Below are 25741 nucleotides of genomic sequence, written 5' to 3'. Positions count from 1 at the left end.
GTGGAGAAATGGGAACCCTTGTACCTTACTGGCAGGAATGTAAAATTGTGTAGCCAATATGGAAAACAGTATGGCAGTTCCTTAAAAACTTAAACACAGAACTGTCATATAACAGGACACCTGGGTGGCTCAGTCAGTTTAGTGTCTACCCTTGGCTCAGGTCATGATCTCAGGGTCCTGGGTTCGAGTCCCAAATCATGCTCCCTGTTTGTTTGGGAGTCTGCTTCTCCCTCTCCCTCTGCTTCTCCCTGCCCTGCTTGTAATTTCTCCATCTGCCTCTCAAATAAATAAAATCTTAAATTAAAAAAAGAATTGCCATATAACTCCACAGTTTCACTTCTGGGTGCTCAAAAGAACTGAAAGCAGGGACCCCAACAGATATTTGTACACCTATGTTCAGAGAACATTATTCACAAGAGCCAAAAGGCGAAGCAAGTAACCCAGTGCCCATCAAAGGATGAATGAATAAACAAAATGTGGTATACACATATATTATTCATACCTGAAAAGGAAGGAAAGTCTGATATAGGCTACCACACAGCTGAACCCTGAAGATGTTATACTAAGTGAAATAAGCCAGTCACAAAGACAAACACTGTATGAGTGTATCTAGAGCAGTCAAATCCACAGAGACAGAAAGTAAAATGGTAATTATCAGGGACTAAAGGCAGGGAAAACAGGGAGTTAATGTTGAATAACACCTTACAAACCCAGGCAGTTTCAGCTGGGGACGATGAAAAGTTCTGGAGATGGATGGTGAGGACGGTCACATAACAACGTAAATGTACTTCATGCCACAGAGCTGTACACTAGAAACCGTTAAAATAGTCCGTATCATGTTAGGAATATTTCACAATTTTTTTAAAAGATTTTATTTATTTGACAGATACAGATCACAAGTAGGCAGAGAGAGAGAGGAGGAAGCAGGCTCCCCGCTGAGCAGTGAGCCCGATGTGGGGCTTGATCCCAGAACCCTGAGATCATGACCCAAGCTAAAGGCAGAGGCTTAACCTACTGAGCCACCCAGGTGCCCCTATTTCACAATTTTTAAAAAGCCAACATATAAAAAAGGGCTGGGGATTAGAAAACCTGCTTTCTCAATCCACAGCTATACCCTCAACATCTAAAGAAACTAAAATATAATTTTTAATTTTAAAAAATGAAACTGAGGGCGCCTGGGTGGCTCAGTGGGTTAAGCCGCTGCCTTTGGCTCAGGTCATGATCTCAGGGTCCTGGGATCGAATCCCACATCAGGCTCTCTGCTCAGCAGGGAGCCTGCTTCCTCCTCTCTCTCTCTGCCTGCCTCTCTGCCTACTTGTAATCTCTCTTTGTCAAATTAATTAATTAATTAATTAAATAAAATCCTTTAAAAAAAAAAATGAAACTGATACACCGAGGTCTGATTCATGGAAGGGAAGAATCTACTTTAAAAAATTAAATAAAATAAAACTGGGCAAAACTGTAGACAAAAATATGATGAAAGTTATCTTCTCCTAGTTCTTCTAGATATTAGTAATTTATTGTATCAGATGCAACGATATTTTCTAATAGTAAGTCGTAACATCAATTTGAAATTCATCACTAAGAATGTAAAGGAAAATGCTCTGAATATTTTTAGATGCAGACACAATGAGAACTTTAAAAGTCAAATTCCACTACCCCGTTTCAAACTGGAGAAGAAAAAGCCACTGAAGCGCCTCATTGGGGCCAGCTGTTCCACCGCACTAGCTGGAGAAACACACCCAGTAACGGAGACTCTCAGGAAGCCCTGCATACCAGACGTTGTTGGATGCTTGCTGGGGAAGTCAGTTTAAAAAAAAAAAAAATCTGGCAATGGCACTTCCCAATGATATAATAACTACTCAAATAAAATATTTGCAAATGTGAAGACTGAGTTAATATCCCAGCTGCATAATTGTACCTTGCAAATGGATTAATCCACAGATGTGACTGAACCTACTATTTCTTTTGTATGAGATGACTATTTGGTGCTGATACTGATTGAAGATGTTTATTTTATTTTATTTTATTTTGTTTTGTTTTATATTATTTATTTTGTTACTGTGAATGCCTGACAATAAACTGTGACAATAAAACTATTTTGTTCCTGTGAATGCCTGCCACTGAAATAGTCAACATGCTGACTAACCTTCTGGAATCTCATGCTTTATCACTGGAATAATTATGTCGACACTTGCACTGTCTATAATAGAAACAGTGGTGGTAAAACTGCTGGTACCTTTGGGGTGGCCCAGGGGTTCAGTTGGTTAAATGTCTGACTCTTGATTTTGATTCAGGTCATGATCTCAGGGTTCTGAGATCCAGCCCTGCGTCAGGTCCCACGCTGGTAATGGAACCTGCCTAAGAGTCTCTCTCTCTTTCTCTCTACCCCTAAAACAAACAAACAAACAAACAACTGCTGGTACCTTTGCCTGAATCAAGGCAGTGAATTGTTTATACCTGTCACGATGGCTAAAATAAGAAAGATAAGAAATAACAAGTGTTGGCAAGGATGTGGGGAAAAAAGAACTTTCATACACTGTTGGTGGGAATGAAAACTGGTGTAGCCACTTTGGAAAACAGTATGGGGGTTTCTAAGAAAATTAAAAAATAGAATTATCATATGATTCAATAATTCCACTATTAAGTTTAGAAATGAAAATGAAAACACTAGAAGAAAATGAAAACACTAGAAGAAAATGAAAACACTAGAAACAAAGAAAATGAAAACACTAATTCAAAAATATATGTGCACGTCTATGTTTACTACAGTATTTACAATAGCCAAGACATGGAAGGAACCCAAGAGTCTATGCTTAGATGAATGGATAAAGAAGATGTGGTTACCCCCCCCACCACACACACACACAGAGGAATGTTACTCAGTCATAAAAAGGAATGAGATCTTGCCATCTGCAACAACATGGACGGATCTAGAGGGTATCATAATAAGTGAAATAAGTCAAAGTACCATATGATTTCACTCATTCATGGGATTGAAGAAACCAAACAAATGAGCAACCAAGAAAAAAAAAAAGTCTCTTAAATACAAAGAACAAACTGGTGGTTATGACAGGGGAGGCTGCCTAGGGGCGTGGGTAAAATAAAGGGGATTAAGAGCACACTTATCGTGATGAGCACTGAGAAATGTATACAGTTGTTGAATCATTACATCATACTCCTGAAACTAATGTAAGACTGTACAATAAGAGTTAAATGTACTAGTCATTTATTTGCCTTTACTGCCATTTATTTGCACTTAAGAAAAGGGCAGATCTAACTTTGATGATGCAACACAAACTTTATTAATTCTCAATCCTTTTCTTAAAAAACATTTTTAAAAGGTATTTTTATTTATTTATTTGTTTGACATAGAGAGAGAGATCACAAGTAGGCAGAGAGGCAGGCAGATAGAGAGAGGGAAGCAGGCTCCCTGCAGAGCAGAGAGCCCAATGCAGGGCTCAATCCCAGGACCCTGAGATCATGACCTGAGCCGAAGGCATTGGCTTAAACCACTGAGCCACCCAGGCGCCCCAATCCTCAACCCTTCATTTTACATCTTTTTGACGTGGTACATGAAGAAATAAAAAGTACACGTGAAGCACTTGTGTATACTCATATGCAGTAGTTGCCGCAAGGAACAGCACCCATATCATTACATAAGTTAAGCTTAACTGTTTTTTTCATGGAGCACCATTTTCACTTGAAAGACTGATAAACTATGGTTATTTATCCTTGAGCTTTCAGTGGATATATCTCAAAAAGGAACGATGGGAGCCAAGACACTTAATACAAAATAAATGGCAGTTATATGTTGCCAATAATAAAGCAGAAATTAAAATTCCAGAAAACTTGTATCCAGCACTATGAGCTAGTTTCCTAATACCTACACTTTTCAGATGATTTGAAAAAATCATGTTTCAAAAAACATGGTTTTTGAAGCTGTATAATGAAACGTGTCAACATTTGAAAGACTGGCATAACTCAGTGAACCACAATATAGGATGTTAAAAGAGCATGCATAGATAACAGATCTATTCCAAATACAACACAAACCAATGAATTATAATGTGACACTATGAAAATTTCACGGGTATAATTTCAGACTCCTACACTGCAACTAACCTTTAAGAAAACTATCACCTACTAAGATGTTTATAATCATGAATCCCACAATTCTGATGTTTAGAATCATAATCCCATTATTACACTATGTTATATATTCGTCCTCCTGGCCAATGTGCTTTAGAGATCCTGCTTGCCTTTTTTGATGAAATAAGAAGTCCTGCTGGAAAATGCTGGAAAATGACATATGATAAGGAACTGCCAGTGTCCTCTGGGAGAGGAAATGGACTGCAGGCACTGGCGACCAGCTTATAGTCAGGAAGAGCCAGGGCCCTTAGCCCTACAGCTGCAAGGAAGGAATTCTATCAAAAACCTGAGTGAGCCCAGAAGTAGGTTCTTTCTAGTCAAGACTCCTGAGAATGCATCCTAGCTGCCACCTTGATTACAGCTGGTAAGATCCAAAGAAGAGAGACGGGCTAAGCTGTGTCCAAGATCCTAACCCACAGAAACTGTGATATAATAAATGTATAAGAAAGAAGTATAAGAACCAACCACGTGTTGAATTTGCATGTAGCGTGCAGAAAGCTTTGGCTTCAACTATCTGAAAACGCTAGTGAAAAGCTCCTCCTTTGGGGCACCTGGGTGGCTCAGTCATTGAGCATCTGCCTTTGGCTCAGGTCCTGATCCCAGGATCCTGGGATCGAGTCCTGCATTAGGCTCTCTGCTCAGTGGGAAGCTTGCTACTCCCTCTCCCACTCCCCCTGTTTGTATTCCCTCCCTCGCCGTGTCTGTCTCTGTCAAATAAATAAATAAAAATCTTTAAAAAAAAAAAAAAAGCTCCTCCCCCTTCCAACTACGTATTTCTGCAAGGCAGGATTTTCTTCATGTATTTCAACTAAAACAACCCATTGCAACAGACTGGATGAGAAAGCACATTTGACAAACTATCCGATCAGCAAATATCAAAGAGGTGTGAAACAAATGTTATGCAGTGCCCCTTTTCTCACTAAATTTTGCTTTTGTTTTGAAAAGTATTTTTTCATAGCAATAAGTGATCTTAACTTGTTTTGGTCTCTTTGTTATTTTAAATCCATTAGATATGCTTTTTGTTTTCTCAGCTTTAATTTCTAATATGGTCTAAAATAGGTATAATCTGCCTAAAAAGGTCTTCCAGGGCCTCTCATATGTAAATGAAAAGGGATGTTGGGATGAAGAAGTTTGAGAACTGCTGCAATGTTCTGTTTCCCGCATCTCTACCAGAGGACACACTGGCCCTCCTTTCCTGCAGTTATCAAAACCCTACCTATTTCTCACATTGGGCCATCCCAACCCACTGGAAGCTCTTTCCCTTCTGAATGCTACTACTGTAGTAGTAGTGGGTGACAGCAGATCATGAGACCTTTGTTTTTCAATAAAACAGCCAGCAAGTTACCTGTGGACCATTTTGGAACAAAAATATAAGGAATAAAGAATAATACTAGAGGGAAGGCAATCAGAAATCAATGGAATTCCCCCAAAGTCTCTTGGTGTAAAAGATGAAAAAAACTGCTTTAAACAGAGTAGCAATTGTTATAAATTAAACTGTGTCCCCCAAAAAGATGCGCTGAGATCCTAACCCTTCATACTTGTGAGTGTGATCTTGCTTAGCAGGAGAGTCTCTACAGGTGTAATCACATCAAGAGAGGTCACGAGAGTGAGCCCTAATCGGATATGACGGGTGTCCTCACAAGAGCGGAAGACACACAGAGACAGACAGACACAGAAACAAAGACCACGGAAAGATGGACACAGAGATTAGAGGTACTCTGCCATAAGCTAAGGAATATTGGGGGCCACCAGAAGCTGGAAGAGGTAGGGAAGTCTCCCCGTTCAGATGCTCCGAAAGGAGCACGATCCTGCCAGCACATGCGTTTTAGACCCACAGCCTTCGGAAGGTGGAAGATAAAGATGTGTCGTGCGAAGCCATCCAGGTCACAGAACTCTGTCGTGGCGGCCCCATGAAACCAGTACAGCAACAGAGTGAGGGGCTTTGCATGACCCCCCCCACTCCCCAGGAGTCCTTTTCACCCACAGAGAAAAACTGAACAGAAAGGGGAAAATCTAAAAGGCAAATCTGGTTGCAGCAACCACAAAACTGTATATTTATATATATAAGTTATATATAATATACAGATATATATAAATTATATATATATTATATACCTATATTATATCTTATGTAGATGTTATGTATCTTATATAATATATATGTAATATATGTTATATAATTATATAAATAATTTCTTTTTACTGGAAATTTCTGTACAGGCTTTTTTGTGGTTTTTTATTTTGTTTTGTTTTGTTTTTTAAGGTTCTGGGAAAATGTCTCTAGCACTGCTATCAAAACTCGAGTCCACTGAATCTCTACAAATGTGTCTCTAAACACAGAGACAAGTATTATCTTGCCGTCTTGTACTTCCTCAATTCTTTGCTACAAAAGGAAGCAATCCAGAAACTAATATATAAAGTTACCAATTCTATTACTATGTCTTGATGAAAGAAATATGGGATGACAGACACAATTATTGAGACTTCTTCTAGATTTTATCCAGCCATGTGGACTTGCAGGCCTGATGATTCTTAGCTCACCTGCTGGCCATTCTCAAGCCTCACGATCCAAATCTTATCTATGTAGGGAATTTGACATTATAATCCACAGATTGTAACTTAAACCATTGTAATGCATACGGAACATAGGAATTTGCCTTCAGCCTCACACTTTGTTTCAATCCAAAAACAACATGATTTTAGAGCTATAAGGATATCTAGAGTCACCTGGCCTGATGACAAATCCTAGGTCCCCTAAATATCAGGTAGCCCCAGTGGTGTTCTAACTCTGGGCCCTAACCTATTAGTGGGTAGTAAAATAAAATTAGTATGTCCTAACTACTTTTAAAAAGGAAAGTAACAGAATTTAAAAAGTAGAGGCATCATTTATAGTAAGGATAAGTATCCCCAGGAAACTTACGTTTCAATTGTATATATGTGTTACGAATACTGGATCATGAAGGAAAACCTATTATTACTGTATTTGTTAATCCAAATCCTGGCAGGAAAGAGATGATTCACACAAATTAGGCACTTAGGTGTTTAATAAACTATTCATAAAGGTTTGCACCAAGCAGTGAGCCCTTGCCATCATCCAGAACCCGAGACGGGGAAAGGAGTGGATGTCCAGTGGGGAGAGGAGCACGGGGGAGGGGCACGGGGGAGGAGGGCCATGACAAGAGGTGCCTCCGTCAGGGAAGAGAGGTAGCCAACCCCCAGTGACCTGGCAAGTGGGGAGCTGTGCAGCCTCCCTTCTCCTTCGGGTCCTCCCTGACAGCGCCCCAGAGCCAGACAGTCTACGCTGCTCAGCCCGCTAGGTCGCCAAGGAGGCTGTAGAAGGGACAAGCGTGGGTCTGCAGGGGCCGTCAGAGGGCCTCTGGCCCCCGTGAATCTCTATCACAGACGTCCGAAAGCCATCAATATAGTTTATATATTCCTCAACCTACACTCACTGCTTCATTTCTGGAGGCCACGTTTTTTCCATAGCTGCCTACAAATCCCACTCTTGAATCAAGGCTCTAATCTCATGACAAGCAAGTGATGCAAAAGACTGGCACCTTCACGGGCACAGGACTTACCCCAGCCAGGCCCTCAGCACCCCCAGCAACCTTTCATCTGTCCTTGGTCTTCCACCTCTCCTACCCCTATCGATGGGGCTCCTGAGGGCACAGCCCCTGTCTTACTGGCCCCTGCACGCCCAGGCTTCAATGCCTAGAACACAGGGTAGTCAATGAAACACCAAATGCAGACTGCTCCCTCTACCCATTTCCACCCGTACTTCCTTCACTCTACAGAATCCACTCCCAAGTCTGATCCCTTTGTCCCCCCCAGTCTCAAAGCCCATTCCCTCTTCTGCTTCAACATGTCCATCCTCCGTTCCACAGCAGGGACCTGGACCAGTTTCTCCACCTCTAGTCTCGGCCGCCTGTCTCCATCCTCCAGGGCAAGCCATACAAAAAGGCAGATCAGACACTACCGCCACCCTGCCCAGAAAGCTTCCTCGATGCCCCAGCTCTCTAGCTCGTTGTAACAGAAGCCTCCCGGCTCTGACCCTGCCTTCTTCTCATGGCCCTCATTCCCCACCATCCCCTCCCACTGTCACTCTTGGAAACCGTTCCATAATACTGTCCCCCACCAGAAAAACAACAATGACAACAACAACACTTTACCTTCAGGCACAGGCTGGCTTCTCCTCTCTCCCTCCCCACCCAGCCCCCCATACTCAGACCTCCCGCTCTCCCCCACACCTCCCATGGCCCTCTCACCCCCTCCCTCTAAGGCCTCTCCCCACCCTTACTGCTTTGGCAAACGTCCATTCATCCTGGGAAACCCTGCGCAGCCAGCGCTCCGCAAGCGAAGGCGACATGACCACCCGCCTCTCCCTGCTCCTCGCAAAGCCAAGCTCGGCCGCTCTCCCCGCCCACCTCTCTAGGGCCCTGCACCACACTGTGCTCCATCTACACAGTTCTCTCTGCCCTTTTATTCTATAAGCTTGATGGAGGCAGGGACTAGGCCTTATTTTATTCTACAACCCCAGCACAAAACACAATGCCTGACCCAAAATCATTGTCTAAATCATCTCTCAAGAGAATGAAGCGACAGGATTATAGACAATGAAAGCTAAGCAGTCACTGATAGAGACCTAAGGCCTCCCTGAAGAGACAACATATGTTTTCTGCGAAGATAGAGTTAAGGGGCTGTACTCTGTTTCCCGTCATTCTTCAGTCAGGAACCCCACAATCTCTGCATCTCTTCCCCAAAACAGGCCACCTCTCTACAAAGAGGAAGGAGCATAAATTATATCTGTATACCCCCTGTCACACTTTCTAGGATTGCTGTCTTCATAAAATACCAGCAAAACTTAGTCTCATGGGGATGAAAGGTACAGCACCGGGCATATCACCAATCGTACTGTGACAGCACTGTGGGGCGACAGAGGGTCACTACTCTTGTGGTGAGGACAGCAGAACAAACAGATTTGTCCAATCGCTGTGCTGCACACCTGAGACTAAGGTAATACTGTGTCAACTAGGCTTCAATTTTAAAAAACAAATAAAAAGATTTAAAAAAAACATACACTTATCCTAAATCTCCGTAAAAAGGCATCAGAAGTCAATTACCAGCATTCCCCATAAATCTCTAATTTCAGGGCACCCTGGTGGTTCAGTCAGTTAAACATCTGCCTTTGGCTCAGGTCATGATCCCAGGGTCCTGGGATCAAGCAGCACACTAGGCTCCTCGCTCAGTGGAGAGCCTGCTTCTCCCTCTCCCTCTCCCTCTCCCTCTCCCTCTGCTACTCCCTGTGCTTGTACTCTCTTTCTCGCTCTCTGTCAAATAAATAAATAAAATCTAAAAAAAAAAGAAAAAAAATTAAAAAAAGAAAGAAATCCTTCATTTCTGCCTCAAACAAAGCAATAAAATGGGTTTAATCATTTCCCCTGTTCATATGGTTCTCTGGTCTTGCTGACAGGGGCTTAGCCAAGAGTTGCAGACATCTCCCCTGTTATCCCTCCACAACTAAGTGGACCCCTGCCCCTCCCACCACGCCACCATTCCTCCAGGGCCCAAGACCCCCCAGGCAAGTTTAATAACCTCACCTGAGGCAGAAGACAGGAGGAGTATGGGGAGGATTTATCTGGATGACTCTCGGCATTGCATCTGATAGGGACTAAATTGAGAGTGAACCCTTCTTAATCAGACTGTCTTTGGTATCTTGAAATTCCACCTCATTGCAATCCAGAAAGCACTGGAGTCCAAGCAATCAAAAGAATGGCCGAGCCCAAAGCCAGGAGGCAGACCTAATTTGGCAGTCCCTCAGACACAGCCCCTCAACACAGATAAGGGATCCATCTGAATTAAGATAATCCAGATTCATTTTTTAAAAATCAACATGAGGGTTGCCTGGGTGGCTCAGTGGGTTAAGCTGCTGACTTGGGCTCGGGCCATGATCTCTCGGGTCCTGGATCGAGCCCCGCATAGGGCTCTCTGCTCAGCAGGAAGCCTGCTTCCCCCTCTCTCTCTCCCTGCCTCTCTGCCTACTTGTGATCTCTGTCTTTCAAATAAATAAATAAAATCTTTTTAAAAAAAAAGGACAACATGAAATTAATGAGTAAGACACTGAAAATCAAACATTGTTCGAATATAAGAGACAGTGCTAAACAAATCCTCATGAAGGAAAAAGAAGATTGAAAATCCTTCATTGAAAATCCAGAATCACAGAGCACTCACAGTCTCAAAAATCTGAGAAGTGAGTCAACCTGTCAGATTCTGAAGCTGTTATTTAAGACAATCATTACAGCAGATATAATGGGCCACTAAACTACCACCGACAGTAAATGTGGATTTGATGAGGTATTTGAAGACAATCAAGAGAAAAGTTGCATTTAGACTTAAAAAAACACCACATCTAAAGATTTCAAACTTGCAAAACTTTGTGTTGAATACAAAGTCAGTCTCATTTTCATGAAAGGAAGCAATGTATATTTAACATAATTGCACAAGGATTTATGGTATGCAGACTGCGTGTCAGGTATACGCTAAAAAACACGGACTGGAGATTTTTTTTTTTAATTCCTTGTTTTTGAATAGTTCACAGTGTAGTGGGGAGACCAAATACTTGTAAAAAAAGGCAGAGCCTGGCCAGTGGCTCTCCTTTACCCAAGTGGACTATTTTCCTAATCCCATTGCACCGAGATGGGGCACACGGCTGGTCTTAGCAGGGAAATGCTGATAAGAAGTCCGATCTGCCACTTTTCAGGCCGGGCCACAAATGTCCTGTGGCCTCCCGCATGTCCTCTTGATTCATCAGTCAGCAGAGTGCAGCTCTACAGAAAACGCCAAGGCCAAAGCACACAGCGGGGAGGGGACCTCGTGTGTGGGAAGCCCCCACCTCCCACGCAGAAAGGGAACCCTCTGCTGTGATAAGCCACTGCCATCGGGGTGTTGTCTGTCAAGTCAGCAGACTCTGACCACGGAACAGCAAAATCTAAGATGCATTTTCCAAAAGAAAAGCATCAGCACGGGGAGCTCGGAGAGCGCAACAACGAGGCCCAAGGACGGTGAGGTGGGGCAGGGAGGGAGGAGATTCCTAGGGAAGAGGATTCACCTGGGGTGGGGAAAGTGTGAAGGAACAGGGAAGGGCAGGTAGGAATGGGGAGGGCATCAAAGGATAGGTAAGCAAAATTTGCCTTTCCACGTAAACTCCACAGGGAACCGTTCAAACATTCCCGGCAGCAGCAGTGCACCCTCTACCAGACTGGTGGCTGCAAGGCTGCCGGTGGAAATTGCTCTGGAAGAGTCCAGAGCTAGCAGGGGCAGGAAGGCCGGCTAAGAGTCTGCTGTAGTCCCCCACCGCGGAGATGAGCAATGGCATGACTTTGGGGTAGAAGCAGATGCAGGAGATACACTTGGAACCGAAGAAAGCTTTGAAGTGACTAGACAGAGGGTGGGCTGTAAGGGAGGAAAGATCACCAAGGAACTGTGTATGCCCAGGTTTCCGGATCAGACATTGGGGTGAATGATGGCATCCAGCAGATTTACAGAGAGCAGGTTGGGCCTCAACTGTGTGTGGGACACCAGGTGGCAAAGTGCGGAGGCTGGTGGATTTGGGGTCTAAGGAAGCTCAGGGGCAGAGGTGGGTATTTAGGGGTAGCTGACGCCACAGAATAGAGGAGGTCCCACTGAGAGCAAAGCCAGAGCCTGATGCACTAGCACGCATGAAAATCCTGTAGGGAGACCTGCAGGCTGGGAAGAGATGTAGGTTTAAAAATCCTGGAAAGTTCGTGGGCAGACAGAGCTCTAAAAGATCATCAGAATTAGGGATGAGGGACACTTGGCTGGCTCAGTCGGTGGAACATGCAACTCTTAATGTCAGAGTTGTGAGTTCAAGCCTCATACTGGATGGGGAGACTATTAAGAAAACTTTAAAGAATAAAAGTCTTTAAGTGGTAGCCTGGGTGCCTCAGTCAGTTAAGCGTCTGTCTTCAGCTCAGGTCGTAATTCTGGGGTCCTGGGATTGATCCCTGCATTGGACTCCCTGCTCAGTGGGAGTGGGAGTCTGCTTCTCCTTCTCCCCCTCCTCCTGCTTCTGCTCTCTCTCAAATAAATAAATAAAATCTTTTTAAAAAATTAAAATAAATAAATAAATAAAAACCTTAAAAAAAATAAGGAATGAAAAGTAACAAACTACCACATCTTCATGATCTTCTTGAAAGCAGTTTATCTGGGGAAGGTATGAGAACCACAGTAACCAACTGGGTTGGATGAGGTTTTACAGAAGTATCTATTTTTTTTTAATCTAGTTTTCCAAAATCCTCTCCATTTCTTAAATCCATGCAAATACTTTTAGACATGCACATTGAGTGAAACGTGAATATATCTGTAACAAAACCAATAGCCACATTAGGAAGCCATGAAAATCCCATAGGGTGTCACCCAAGGGCAGTCACTATGTGGTCCAAGTGACCCTGTGCGCCACTGCTCCTCCCTGGGCCCTGACCTTTCACAACTCCCTCAACCAGCCGATGCCCAATCACTTTGTTCCCTCCACCTGAGATGCCTCGTCTCACTTTTCCACCTTACAAATTCCCCATCATCACTCAAAACAGCATCAGGGTCTCCTGTTTCAATGAACATTCTTGGTCCCTCCTGTAGCTCAGGATACCTACTCCTAGAGTAAAAATGTCTTATTTACATCTGGGTCTCCTACCCCAGGAGGCTGCAAAACTCATCAAAACCAGAGACAGCAACTGATTCATCTGCCTGTTCGGATCACCAAGGATGTGACCTGCTACATTAGGCAGCCCCACCTGAAGAACGCTGCCTACTGTTATTCTGCTCCTCATACAAACCTCTCCCTTCACGCTGGGCTCTACGGCTACTTGCTTTAATTAACAGAACGTGGCAGCAGGGCCTGGGGGGTGCAGTCGATTAAGCATCTGACTCTTAGTTTTGGCTCTGGTCACAATCTCAGAGTTCTGAGATCAAGCCCTCTGCGTTCAACATGGAGTCTTCTTGGGACCATCTCACCCTCTCCTTTTGGCCCTCCTCATTCTCCCTCTCACTCGCTCGCTGTCTCTCAAATAAATAGGTCAACCTTTAAAAAAAAAAAAAATAATAATAATAATAGAACATACAGAAAACATCATGTCAGTGGCAGAGCTAAGCCTTAAGCATGCCTGGAAGCTTCCAGCTTTGTACTCTTTGGAGCCCTGAGCTGCCTTTTGAGAAGTCAAGCAACCCTGCCCTGGAGGCCACGGGAAGAGGCCCCGGAGAGGATGAGAGAACCCAGGCACCCAGCTGAACGCGAGAAGCAAGGCTCCAGACGGAGGCCCCGGGGCAATGAGCCCCCAGCTATTCAAGCCACCCCAGCTGAGGCACCAGACTTACGCAATCTGGAACACCCCAGACCTAGAAAACATCACACTGAGCCTTCTTCGTGGATCTAGTTATTTTAAGCGACTAGATGGTGGGGCAGTTTATACTGGAGCAAGACATAACCACAACAGATGGTAGTGGACACACGGTAAACGGTTTAACTCAAGAAGAGTTTATGCCCAGCCCACTAGGTATCAGGCACTCACAGGAGCTGGGGAGCCGACAATGAACAGGACTGACAATGATCTCTACCTTGTTGCCGACATTCTAGTGGGGAGAGACGGACGATAAACACAGAACCGCTGTGTGGCAGCAAGGGGTGATTCCTGGGGAGACAAGGCAGGAAGGAACAATACAGAGGATGGCTGGAGGGGTTGTAATTATAAACAGTGTGGTCGGAAAGGTTTCAAGAAGACAGGACCCAACTTAAGATGGAAGAGATGAGGAAAGCAGACAGGTGCATAACTGGCAGTCCAGGACTATTCCAGGCAGAGAAAACAGCATATGAAGTGGGAGCCTGTCTGGCTTTGCTGGGCTAACGGCCATAAGACCACGAGGCTGGGGGAGAGGACGGGGGTGGAAGAGGAGGTGTGAAAGGTAAGAGATGCTATGCCGGGGTCCCCAACTCCACCCAGGTTTAATGATTCACCAGAACGACTCACGGGACTCATCATGTGGTCACTCTCACAGCTATGATGCATCACAGTAAAAGGACACAAAGCAAAACTTGAGAAAGGGAAAAGACTCAAGGGTAGAGTTTGCAGGAAATGAGGCACGAGCTTCCAAGGATCCACATCCAGTAGACAGCTCCCCAGCCCAACCCACCCGCCACCCCCCGGCCCACCCGACCCCCACAGCCCAGACACAAGGTTTGACATCACCTGTGATTGTTTTCTACCAGTGAGGATCCGCAGACTCAGCATCCCCAGTTTTCCCCGGGGGCTGGCCACCCTGGGACCCTCCGCCTGGCAGGCACAAAAATTCCAGACCTCAGAAAAAGAGCCAGTGTTCAGTATAAACCATCCTATTTGCATAAGCCATTCTTTTCAGAGAGTGGTGGGAACGCCCCACAAGTCTGAGTTCCCGGTGCCAGGCCAGAGCTAGTCTTGTAAGCAGGCCTGAGGGGAGGGTCCCGGGCCTGCTACGCTAACCTTGTGTTGCAGAGATCCGCACATCACACAGCACCTGACAGGCCGTCTGCGAGACACGGGAGCCAACGGAGGATCTTGAGTAGAAGAATGGCATGACCTGACTAGAATTTTAAATGTTACTCTAGCTTTTGTGTTGAGAAAAGACTTACAGTGGGGATGTGGGGTAGAAACAGAGAGACTAAAAACCATTGGGGGGAAAAAAAAACCCATGAGCCCTGAGGCACGTGGGTAACTCCGGTAGCTAAGAGACTGACTCTTAATTTCGGCTCAGGCCATACTCCCAGGGTTCTGAGATCAAGCCCCCCATTGTTCTGTATGAGATTCTCTCTCTGTCCCTCCTCCTGCTCTCTCTCTCTCTCTCTCTCTCTTTCTCTCTCGCTCTCAATCTCTCAAATAAATAAATAAATAAAATCTTAAAAAAAAAAAAAAATACCATGAACCCCAGCATGCTAACAGAAAGCCGGAAAGAAGAATTCGATTCTGCACATATTGAGAGAGGAGGGTCCCTCTGAGTTGCAGACGGACTGCAGGGCAATCCCAAGGAAAAGAGCAGTCAGAGATTGTCACGAGCGTTTCTGACCTAACAACCACAAGGATGACACGGTCATTAAATGAGACGGGAAGACTGTGGGAAGAGTGGATTTGGAGAAGAGCATCGGGAGTTCAGCTTGGGGCGAGCTAAGGTTCAGATACCGACCTGGCATCCAAGTAAAGAGGTCAAGCAAACTGCTGTGAACAGAGGTCAGAGCTCAGAGGAGAGATCTCGGCTGGAGAGACCGAGGTGATATTGGGGCCCATACTGCTGCATGAGCTCATTGTAAAACATCTGGATATTAAAATATCCAGAGTTTTCTTCATACTCCTTGTTGGCCCACCATCCACCAACAGCAGAAACAGAGGTGGTGCATCCCGGGGCTGTCGCACCAAAGCGGCAAACTGAAGCAGACCTCAACTTGCTTTACAATTAGACTGGATTTTCCTCATGCCCAGATGAAGGATTCAAGATTTAAAAGGTTCTCTCTTCTACCTGTGGATACCAAAAGGTACATGAAGATCCCTTTCCGACTGGCAGAGTTCTGAACAGGACAACCACATCTGTAAGAGTGTCAGGTTAAGGGCTGTGTGGGATCTAAGCTTTATACCAGTGGTTCCCAAAAGCATCATCAGAGGAGACTTAGACTTGAATCGTCCATTTAGGTTAAGTCATTTGTGACCTTTTAAATTTAAATTTAAAATGCAATTCCTCAGATGTACTAGCCACATTCCAAGTATTTAAAAGCCATGAGTGGCCACAGGCCATCTTACTGGAAAACACTGACCTAGAACACTTCCATGATCACAGAAAGTTCTACCGGACTATAGAGCTTTACATTTTCCAAGAGACACAAAGCCCTGCATTATTAATAGACACCTCAGATGATTTTCGTGACCAAACTCTTCAGAAAACAGTCTCATAAAAATCTGACATGGTCATTTGCCCAACTTCCTCCAAGAGGATCTAGGACCCAGAATGGTGTGGGAATGAGGATAAATACTTGGTTAACGAAGCCATTTGAGCACATTCTCCAACTACAATCAGGGCTGTCGCTCCCAGTTGCACAAGAGGCAATTAACTTAGCTCAGAGGAACTGAAATGCAGCCCAACCATGGTCAGCAAATCCTACGTATAGGTCACAGGATGGGGGTGGAGGAGGGCGGGGGTGGGGAGACACAGAGAGAAAGGGGCATGGAGAGGGAGGCAAGAGGGAGGTGTGGGAAGGGGAAAGAGAAATGTGGGGGACAGAGAGAAGTATAGGAAGGAAGAAAAAGAGGCATAATGGGGAAGAGAAGATCCAGGGGCCACAAACCCAAACACCTACAGCAAGCCAAAGAACAACAATGGGCCATAAATAAGGAAATAATGACAGAGTAAAAAGTTAAGTCTGAGGTGATAACAAACTGTTGGTGAGGCAATAATCGAGTGGAGAGGAGAATGATGCCTTCCTTCCAAAGACAAGAGGGGTGTCTCATCTCCAAGTGATGGCTGGGAGGTGGGAAAGGAAAGCCCAGTACTGCCAGAAATTCTGATTTGTTTTTCCCCCAAAGAAGGCAGAACTCTGGACCTTTGCATGAGTCTCAAAATATTTAAACACGGCAACTAAGTCAAAATGTGATACTGAGGGGCCGGGCACCTGGGTGGCTCAGTCAGTTAAGAGTCTGCCTTCGACTCAGGTCATGATCCCAGGGTCCTGGGATGGAGCCCCACATCGGGCTCCCTGCTCACTGGGGAGCCTGCTTCTCCCCCTCTCCTCCCCACTCATGTGCTCCCTCTCGCTACCTCTGTCTCTCTCTCAAATATATAAATAAAAATTTTTTTTTTAAAAATGTGATACTGAGCAGAATTGAAAAAACATATCTGTGGGTCATGGCAGGCACCACTAGCCCTGTGTCTGCAAACCCGGAGGCTCTTCCATTCAAGTCAAGTAGGAGAACCGAAACCAAGCTCACATCAGGTACCCTGCTGGTGGTGAGTCTGTCTTACCCACATGCTGGGGAGAGCGTGTAGTCCACACACTAGGAGTGGACTGAACAGAAAATGAAGCACTCAAGTAAGTCCATGACCAAAAAATGGCAAAGCATTTTGGAAATCCAGGCTGGTCCTAGTTTATGTACACAGGAACCTTAAAAATCTGGAAGCCTTCATCAAAAACTAAAGCCTTCAAGAATTTAGGATTTCCAGCCCATTTTTCCAGGTTAGGCCCATATAATAGCATGCCAGATTCTTGTTACTGTATAAATTTTTAGATGCTGACCTCACAGTTTATCAGAAAATGGAATTATTACTCTTATCTTGCTCAGATTTGGGAAGCTGGTCTCAATGGAAAAACAAATTATTCAAAATATCTGAACACAGAAGAGATTCAATCATTTAGGCAAGTCTATCAAATGTTTCTTCAAAAAAAAAAGTATTCTCATACGGTCAAATCCACAAATCTGCTTAAAATTCCAGCATACCCACTATCCCATGAACCCAATATTCATATTATCTCATTCATTTCCACTCCACACACTATACATTCTCATTACTAAACCAGCCTTTCCCTCATCTAGTGCATGTGTGTTTGTGTATGTGTGTGTATGAAATATATATATAAATGTATGTTCGATTTAATAAATTATTTGACCACCTGCTGTGAGAATGCATTCATGGTAAGAGAGACGATTACTAATGACAGGTTGGTCTGGAGAGGTCTAAAACACAGTACCTGCCATCAAAAGAGTTTAAGATCAAATGAGTTCAGTGATACCAAATGATTTAGATAGTTGATTAGTAGTTCTCAGCCCTGGCTGGGCATTAAAATCACCTTTTAAAACACCGATGCCCAGGCTCCACTCCAAACCCAATGAATTAGAATCCTGGAGAAAGGGAAGTGGGCATTTGTATTATTTAAAATGTTAAATGATAAATTAGAGGTTACTAATGATCAGCCAGGGTTGAGAGCCCCTGCAGGATATGCCTCAATTACCATTCAACTGTGACACCTAATTTTGATGATAAATTTAACTAGTTACCCAATGATCCCCACCTAGACTACTTAAGAAGACAATCTCCTCTCCACTAACTACTTAAGTAAATTGGATTTAGAGCTTGGGACACTTGATAAACTACCAGGATCCAAAGGCAAGCAACCCCATAATTCTTGCCCCTTAGTCAATTCCACCTTCCTGGTAAAGTTCATTGAACTGCGGGGGAAGGGGGGAAAGCAGGAAACTCAAAGTCCATTTCAGAACATAATTAAAGCTTTCCCAAAAGTTCCCTCAGTGTCTTCAGCATCTTACCTACTTCCGGCCTTATCTGATGCTGATTCAGCTGGTTCCCCACATTCCCCAAATACCAGTTTTCTTTGTTTCTTCTCAGCAGAGGGTGGATACTTTCCCATACTGTCCACAAAATCCAGAATGACTTCCTTGGGCTTCACTTATCCGCCAAACTAGACACCCCTCAACTCTATTCTCAATTTTGAAATCTGCCTTTCTCCCATCTAAATAATTCAAGACCCAAAAAGAAATGGGCTTAATTTACTTTCGTGTTCCCACCAAATTTGTTTCTTGATAGCACTCTCTATCTGAATATCTAAGAGATTTGGTCCATTTTTCCACTAGTAATCAAACGAAGGAATGTTTTTCATACTTGGTTTGCAAATCCTGCAATATTAGGCTCAGAATCTAGACTTCTCCCCATTCCATGTAGACCTATACTGTATAAGATATAATCAAGAGGAACTTGTACATGTCACAACTCTCTGCAAGAAACAAAATTGCCATCTTTAGGTTGATGGGTTATTACAGCAGTTTGTAACTGGAAGGTTTTTTTAAAACAAACTGTAAAAAATAAGTAAGATGGATAAACTCCCATGCATAATAACCTATCGGGCTGTGCAGTTAGCAACTATGAGTAAGGATCCTAGGAGTAAGGACTCAGGTCCTGGGTTCAATTCTACCACGTATAACCCATATCTTTGTCTTTTTCTTCTCCCCATCTGCAAAAAGAAAATACCAGTACCTGCCTTATGAGGTCATTTAACTTACGTAGTAAAGTTCCTACAACAGCACCTGCACAGAGTCAGCACAATTCACTTTACTGTTAAGTTTTTATGTCTGAGGGCAGGACTAAAAACCCTGGTGTCCAGGGAAGCAAGACTTTTAAATCTGTGTCACTGATTTAAAGAAAGTGAATTTATGACAAATTGCCTTTCAAATTGAATTTTGACATTTCTGGGTTTTCCTATTATTTTCCAAATTCAATGGATGAAAGCATGGAATTTGACAGATTATTTCTTGACATTTTAGTTCTATTAGGAATACCATTTAATAACAGTTAAGCCTTGTTATGATTACAATACTATTCAAAATGAAACTCTGGGAGAGAGAGATTTGGGAAAGAGAAACTATCACTTGCCACTTATTAAATTGAGATTTTAAAAGCCAAAGAAGAGAGGGAGAATTTATAAACTGCAGGTGACCTTTAAATGTCACATTCGCTAATATATAAATGTAAACACAGAAAAATGTAATATCTGGTAATAACAGTAAACTGATCAATACAATTACATTATAGGTTCTGTGATATTATAAATTATGCTTTCAGTACAGAATATCAATAGCTTTTTAACACCTTTTAAGATCAAATTACAATGCACTAAATTTCATCTAATCCTCTGCATGTTATTTATAAGTATGTAGCGTACTTCCACTACTTGGACAGCTCCACGTACTAAGCTTCTATATATACAAGATGTTAGAGCATAAATTATTTTTAATATTGAGTTAGTAAAAAATAACTTTATCATTTCATTAAAATAATCCTTCAACGATGTTTACTTTAATAATCTACCTAGAATAATGTTACTACTAAGCTTACTTTCAAAAGTTAGGGAAATACAGTTCCAAGGAAATTGGTTACTTGTGCAAATCTCGGTTCTTAACTGAATTACAGAAAACAAAGCATTTACACTGGGTGACTGGGTGGCTCAGTCCACTGGGCATCAGCCTTCGTGAGGTCATGATCATGGGGTCACGATCCTGGGATCAAGCTCCTCACAGGGGCTTCTTGATCAGCTCCTAGGGCTCCTTGCTCTGCAGGCAGCCTGCTTCCACCTCTCCTTCTGCCCCTCTTCCCCCCGCCCCTGCAGTTGAGCACCAACAGGGCTCTCTCACTCTCTCTCAAATAAATAAAAATCCTAAAAACAACAACAAACCAGCATGCGCTATTTTCTTTTTTTTTTTTTTTTAAGATTTTATTTATTTGACAGGGAGAGACACAGTAAGAGAGGAAACACAGCAGAGAAAGTGGGAGAGGGAGAAGCAGGCTTCCCGCTGAGCAGGGAGCCCGATGCGGGACTCGATCCCAGGACCCTGAGATCATGACCTGAGCCGAAGGCAGCGGCTTAACCCACTGAGCCACCCAGGCGCCCCGTCGCTATTTTAACATTGGGGAAAAACTGGGGTAGATACAGTTTTAAAGGCCACTTCTACAGTTCTCACAGCATGAGAACAAATATTAAATGAGCCACTGACCTCTAGCACAAGAGTTTATGTCTTGTCCTTCTTGATGAGGATTTGGGGTATGCTGTTCTATATGAAGATTCAAGAAAGAAAAAGAAAAAGGCGCTCTCCAATGCCTTTATTTAAAGAACCCATCAAAGAAGACACAGAGTCCCAGTATGTTACCCAAACACCCACCATGAATTCTAGTGTCTAGTTAGGCCTTCTGAAGATGCACTGCCCCCTTAAAAATAACAGTCACTTAACTTTTACTTGTTTCTGATTTCAGGGACAGAGTCGGGAATAATCAACTCACTAGTCAGGCCGGGCACACACACTAGTCAACAGAGAAAATGCGGCGTTAAAGACACGCCACAGGTAGACGGGTTCGTTGAAGCAAACAGCATCCTTCCACGGAAGTTCCCAGTCACTGATGGAGAAAGCTCACAAGACTTCAATCCCGGGGGCCCCATCAGGGCTACCTTCCGAGTGTGTGTTACTCGCACCAATCAGCTTTCTAAGTCCAAGGAACAGAAGTGGGGCGGGCCTTAGCCCTAGTCAAAACTCACACCTGAAGTAAGCAACACCTTCCAATACTCCCTTAAGAAGTGTTCTCTCAAACACCTTGGAAGGCAGTGCTTCTCAAACTCCAATGGTCATTCCACTCACCTGGGACCTTGCTTAAAACCAGATCAGAGGCAGGGGGCTTGGATTAGGGCACCAGATCCTGCATCTGCAGGGAGTCCCCAACTGACTCCCACGCTGCGTTTCCTCCTGTCACCCTCTGAGAAGCAAGGCCCACAAACCCCCAGAGACAGCCAGGTCACGTATATGAGCAAACGAACCAAAGTTGCGAGAACAGGTAGCGCCCAATAAAGTCTCCAGGGCGCTCTGCGCCCCTTGGGCGTCGCCACCGGGTCCTGGGGCCTCTGACAGGTGCCTGGCCTCGGTGCGCCCGCCGGGAGCCGGCCCCGCAGCCGCGGCCCCGCACCGCCCCGCCCCGGCGCTCACCTTGTCCCGGGTCTTCAGGTAGCGCTGCAGCGCCTGCTGCGTGAGCTCCCGGACGCGCAGCTGGCCCTCCTTGCACGGCACCACGATGCCCGTCCTGCCGAAGCACACGGTCACTTTCATCCTAGCCCCCGGTGCCCGCGCCGCGCCCGGCCGAACAGGTGCCCGGCCCCACGGCCACAGCCCCTAATGTCGGGGTCCGCCCGACGCCGGCGGGTCCGGAGCCCCCCGAGCGCCTCTCCCCGGGCGTCCCCTCGGGGCCCGGGGCTCGCGGCCGCGCCCCTCCGCCCGGCGCAGGCGGCCCCGCGGCGGGCGGCAATCGGGGGAGGGGGCGGCAACGGGCAGGGCTGCGTCCCAGGTAGCTGGTGGCCGGGGGCGCGGCGACAACGCCGCCGCCGGGCTCTTCCTACTCGTCCTGCTCGGGCTCCGGCTCCGGCTCCCGCTCGGCCCGGACGAGGCGGCTGCTCCCAGCCCGCCAAAGCGAAACTGGCGGCCGGGCTGTGGCCCTGGCCCTGGCCCTGGCCCTGCCCCCTGGCCCTGGCCCTGGCCCTGCCCTGGCGGCGGCGGCGGCTGGGCCGGGCCGGCCCCAGGCCCCGGGCTGGAGTGGGCGGCGGCGGCGGCGGCGCGCGGGGCCGGAGTTGGGAGGAAACTTTTGCGCCGGATCCCAACTCCACGGCGGCGCGCGGCGCTCTGGGCTCCCGCGGCCCCGGGGCCGGCCTGGGCCCGGCTCTTAAAGGGGCCGCGACGCTCCCCGGCCTCGCCGCGCGCTCGGCGGCCCGGGGCGGGGGCCGTGCCGCGGGTAACTAGAGCCCGGGAGCCTCGTCCCCTCCCTCGATCTCTCCCGGGCTCTGTCCCTCCCGCACACGCGCTGAGCTCTGGGGAGTTGTAACGGGACCTGGAGCTCCCCACCAGGGAACTGAAACCGGATCTCATAAAGCACCCCTGAGGGAAGAGCTGGGAGACTGCTGAGCTGCACCGTTAAAATGTGGGGTTGGAGCAAGATTCTAGGAAAGCCCGGGAGCAGGTGCTTGTCGCCACGCCCACCAACCCCCCCACGCCCCTAGGGAGGGGCGGCTCACAGGTACTGAGCTGCAGGGATGGCCCAAGGGCCTGCCGGGATCCTTGTCTTAAGCAGAGCACGCGTTCTATCTGCTGGAGTCCTGAGATGGCAACACTAAGAGGTTCTTGGGGCTAACGTGGCAGTGGAATCCTTCCTTTTACAGAAGAGCAAACCGAGTATTTCCCCAAAGGTCACATCCCACACCCAGAAATGATAGCATACATTTACATATATCCTTCTGAAAATGTGCCTTCTGTTGTGCATTTGACTAGAAAAACCATTTTAGACACCTTTAGGCTCATGATTCGTCAGGTGCGTGTTCACCAATTGGAGTAGGTGTATCTGAAAAAAAAAAAAATTAACAAAAAATATTTGTGTCATTCTTAGCTCACATATCAATGAGTTCCTTTGAGCCTAACAACAACCCTGCAAGGTAAATAAATGTTTCCCATTTTGCGCATGAAGAATGGTGCCAAAGGAGGTTAAGGAACAGAGCTGATCATGAAGTTAGTTATGCTAAGAGAAACTCAGTTTTTCCCATGCTTAATCTCTGCTCTCCCCAAGCCCTTTTTCTAGCAATCTAGTTCATCCGACAAGATCCTCAGGGCTACATCATGTGTTTCTCTACAAGAGAGTTTGTTCCTGAGGTACCTGGGTGGTATAGTCCATTAAGGATCTGACTCTTGGTTTCTGCTCAGGTCGTGATCTCAGGGTCCTGGGATTCAGCCTTGTGTAAGGCTACCCGCTCAGCACAGAGTTTGCTTAAGATTCTCTCTCCCTCCCCCTCTGCCTCTCTCTCTCTCTCTCAAATAAGTAAATAATTTTTTAAAAAATAATTTCTTCCTTTATCAAGACATTTTTTAAGTTGAACTTGAGTTGCCTAGGATCGATAACGTGAGGAAGATTAAATTAATGGGCTCATGAATTTTGAGAGTTTTAAAATTTTTTTACTCACTAATGCTTTCAATAAATATGTATCGTTGTCTTCTATGTACAGGGCCTTCTATAAGGTCAGTGGCATCAAAGAGGATCACCTATACCAAGTCGATTTGAAAAAATATATATTAGAGAGTATAATTTAGGAGCAAATGCAATATAAACCAATTTAAATAAACGAAAGACAGAATCTATTTCCTCCGTCTTTTCCTCATAAAATCAGAAGATCCAAAGAACACTCCTCTGAGGCAAGATTGAATCTAGAAACTCAGTGTCCTCAGGGGCCATCTTTCTCTATCTATTGGCTCTGTGTTCCTCAGTGTTGCTCCAATTTCTCAGTCAGGATCTCCCTGGAGGAGGCAAAGATGGCCACTCCCCGTGCTCCAGGTTTACACAGCCTTAAAGACAGTCCTCTCAGACGTCAATAAGCCTTTTTCTGGTGAGGACTTGCATATCTAACATTGAGTCACATACCTTCCCTCTGGCGATATTCACCTGCCACTAAACCAGGACTGAAAACAGGAGGGGTGAACACCCAAAAGATGGGACAACATTTCAGCTACATAAAATATAAGACTGTTTTCCAACCCTTGATGGGGGGTGGGGGAGCTTATAGGTAGAGAGAAGGGAAGTCAAGGCTTACAGATGTGAAAAGCTAAATAGAAATTACAAAACAATAGTAAATTTGATATTTCTGCAGAATATTATTGATTTAGATGTATGCCTGCACTGTTTAAAGTGAATGTAAACAAAAATAGATTATATATTACCTGTGATCATATATCTACATATGCATCATATAGTGTGTATCTGTATTTTATTTTCCTTCGCAATAATCTTATAGGAGAGGTACTTCTGTTACTCTCCTTTTAAAGATGAAACTGAGGCACAAGGAGGTAAATTCACATTCTTAGCAAGCAGCGGAGGCTGGATTAGAAGCCAGGCAGTACAATGCCAGTCAAACTTGCTAGTAACCGCTGTGCTGATCTGTTTTGGCTAGGACCAAATGAGTAGAGCAAAGAAACAAATAGATACTAACAAACCTACTAACTAATACTAAGCCCTACTTGTAATATTGTGTATTTTAGAAACACAGAGAATGGTACGGAGCAAAGATTTAGCTGATGAAATGACTGCATTCTTTATCTTTATGCTTTCTTTCTTTTTTTCTTCGCACTTGCTCCAGACTCTGGCCCTTCTGCTAAGATAATGATGAACTCCAGCTCTGCTTCACTCCCCTAACTTCCTCTGGGCCCAGCTTTAGCCCATCCCCAATACCTAGAGCCCCCGATTCCCCAGGTGAAGCAGGAGGAACACAGGAACACGCAAGCTCTCCAAGGGCCTCTTATAGGAAGATTGGAATCAGCCTGGGTGGCGCGCCGCAGAGACCGTGTTGTCGTCAGATAAAGAAAGAGATGGAGCGAGGCAACGCCTTGTGCAATCCCACAAGTCGTGGAGTGAACGTTAATGACCCCAAGCTAGTAATTACAAAAAGACTTTAGCGTTTATTAATTCATGTTTATTAAAGAGCCAGACTTAATTTGTTCTTCAGTCTTATCACAGCATACATAGAAACAATTTATCATATATCAAGCCCTATAAAAAAACATAGTTACAACACACAGACATTCATGCCCAACAAATTCCTAAATCAATATTTCATGCCCCACGGGACTCCTGGACTGAAGACAATAAATAATTTGCCCTGATTGAGTAACACTGGAGGATTCTAGGCCTGGGTTCCATTTTCTTGTTTTGCCTGTTGGATGGATAAATATTGCCTGTGGTGTGATATTTTCCCATTTGTTATCCAACAGCTTAGCAAGATTTGGAGGAACCAGTGAAAATCTTATGCTGACAGCAATAATACCAACCAATATTACTAAACCTCTCTGCCTTATGAAAAGTGTAACTGAAATGTCACTTACCATCAGGCATATACTGAATAAAAAAAATGATTATTTTTATATATAGTTAACTAGCATCCTTTCTAATATTTTTTAGCATCATTAAAACAGAAAACATTTTCTCCTTC

The 25741-nt window shown here is 44.9% G+C and overlaps 1 protein-coding gene across 4 annotated transcripts in view; it reads right to left on the bottom strand.

Moving 5' to 3' along the window:
* PARD3B (par-3 family cell polarity regulator beta) overlaps positions 1-21972 on the bottom strand; it is a 1037391-nt gene extending 1015419 nt beyond the window's left edge. For 3 of the 4 annotated variants that reach the window (XM_044241394.1, XM_044241395.1, XM_044241397.1), the window contains exon 1: positions 21714-21972. In XM_044241394.1, coding sequence (XP_044097329.1) covers positions 21714-21833 — 120 coding nt within the window. In that variant the 5' untranslated portion in view covers positions 21834-21972. The remainder of the gene's footprint in view (positions 1-21713) is intronic. The other variant, XM_044241396.1, reaches the window with a different exon arrangement.
* Between the last annotated feature and the right edge of the window lie 3769 nt (positions 21973-25741).

The sequence above is a fragment of the Neovison vison genome, chromosome 3, assembly GCF_020171115.1.
Source record: "Neovison vison isolate M4711 chromosome 3, ASM_NN_V1, whole genome shotgun sequence".
NCBI lineage: Eukaryota > Metazoa > Chordata > Mammalia > Carnivora > Mustelidae > Neogale > Neogale vison.
Note: the sequence above shows the minus strand (reverse complement) of the source record. Positions and strands in the feature narration are given on the sequence as shown.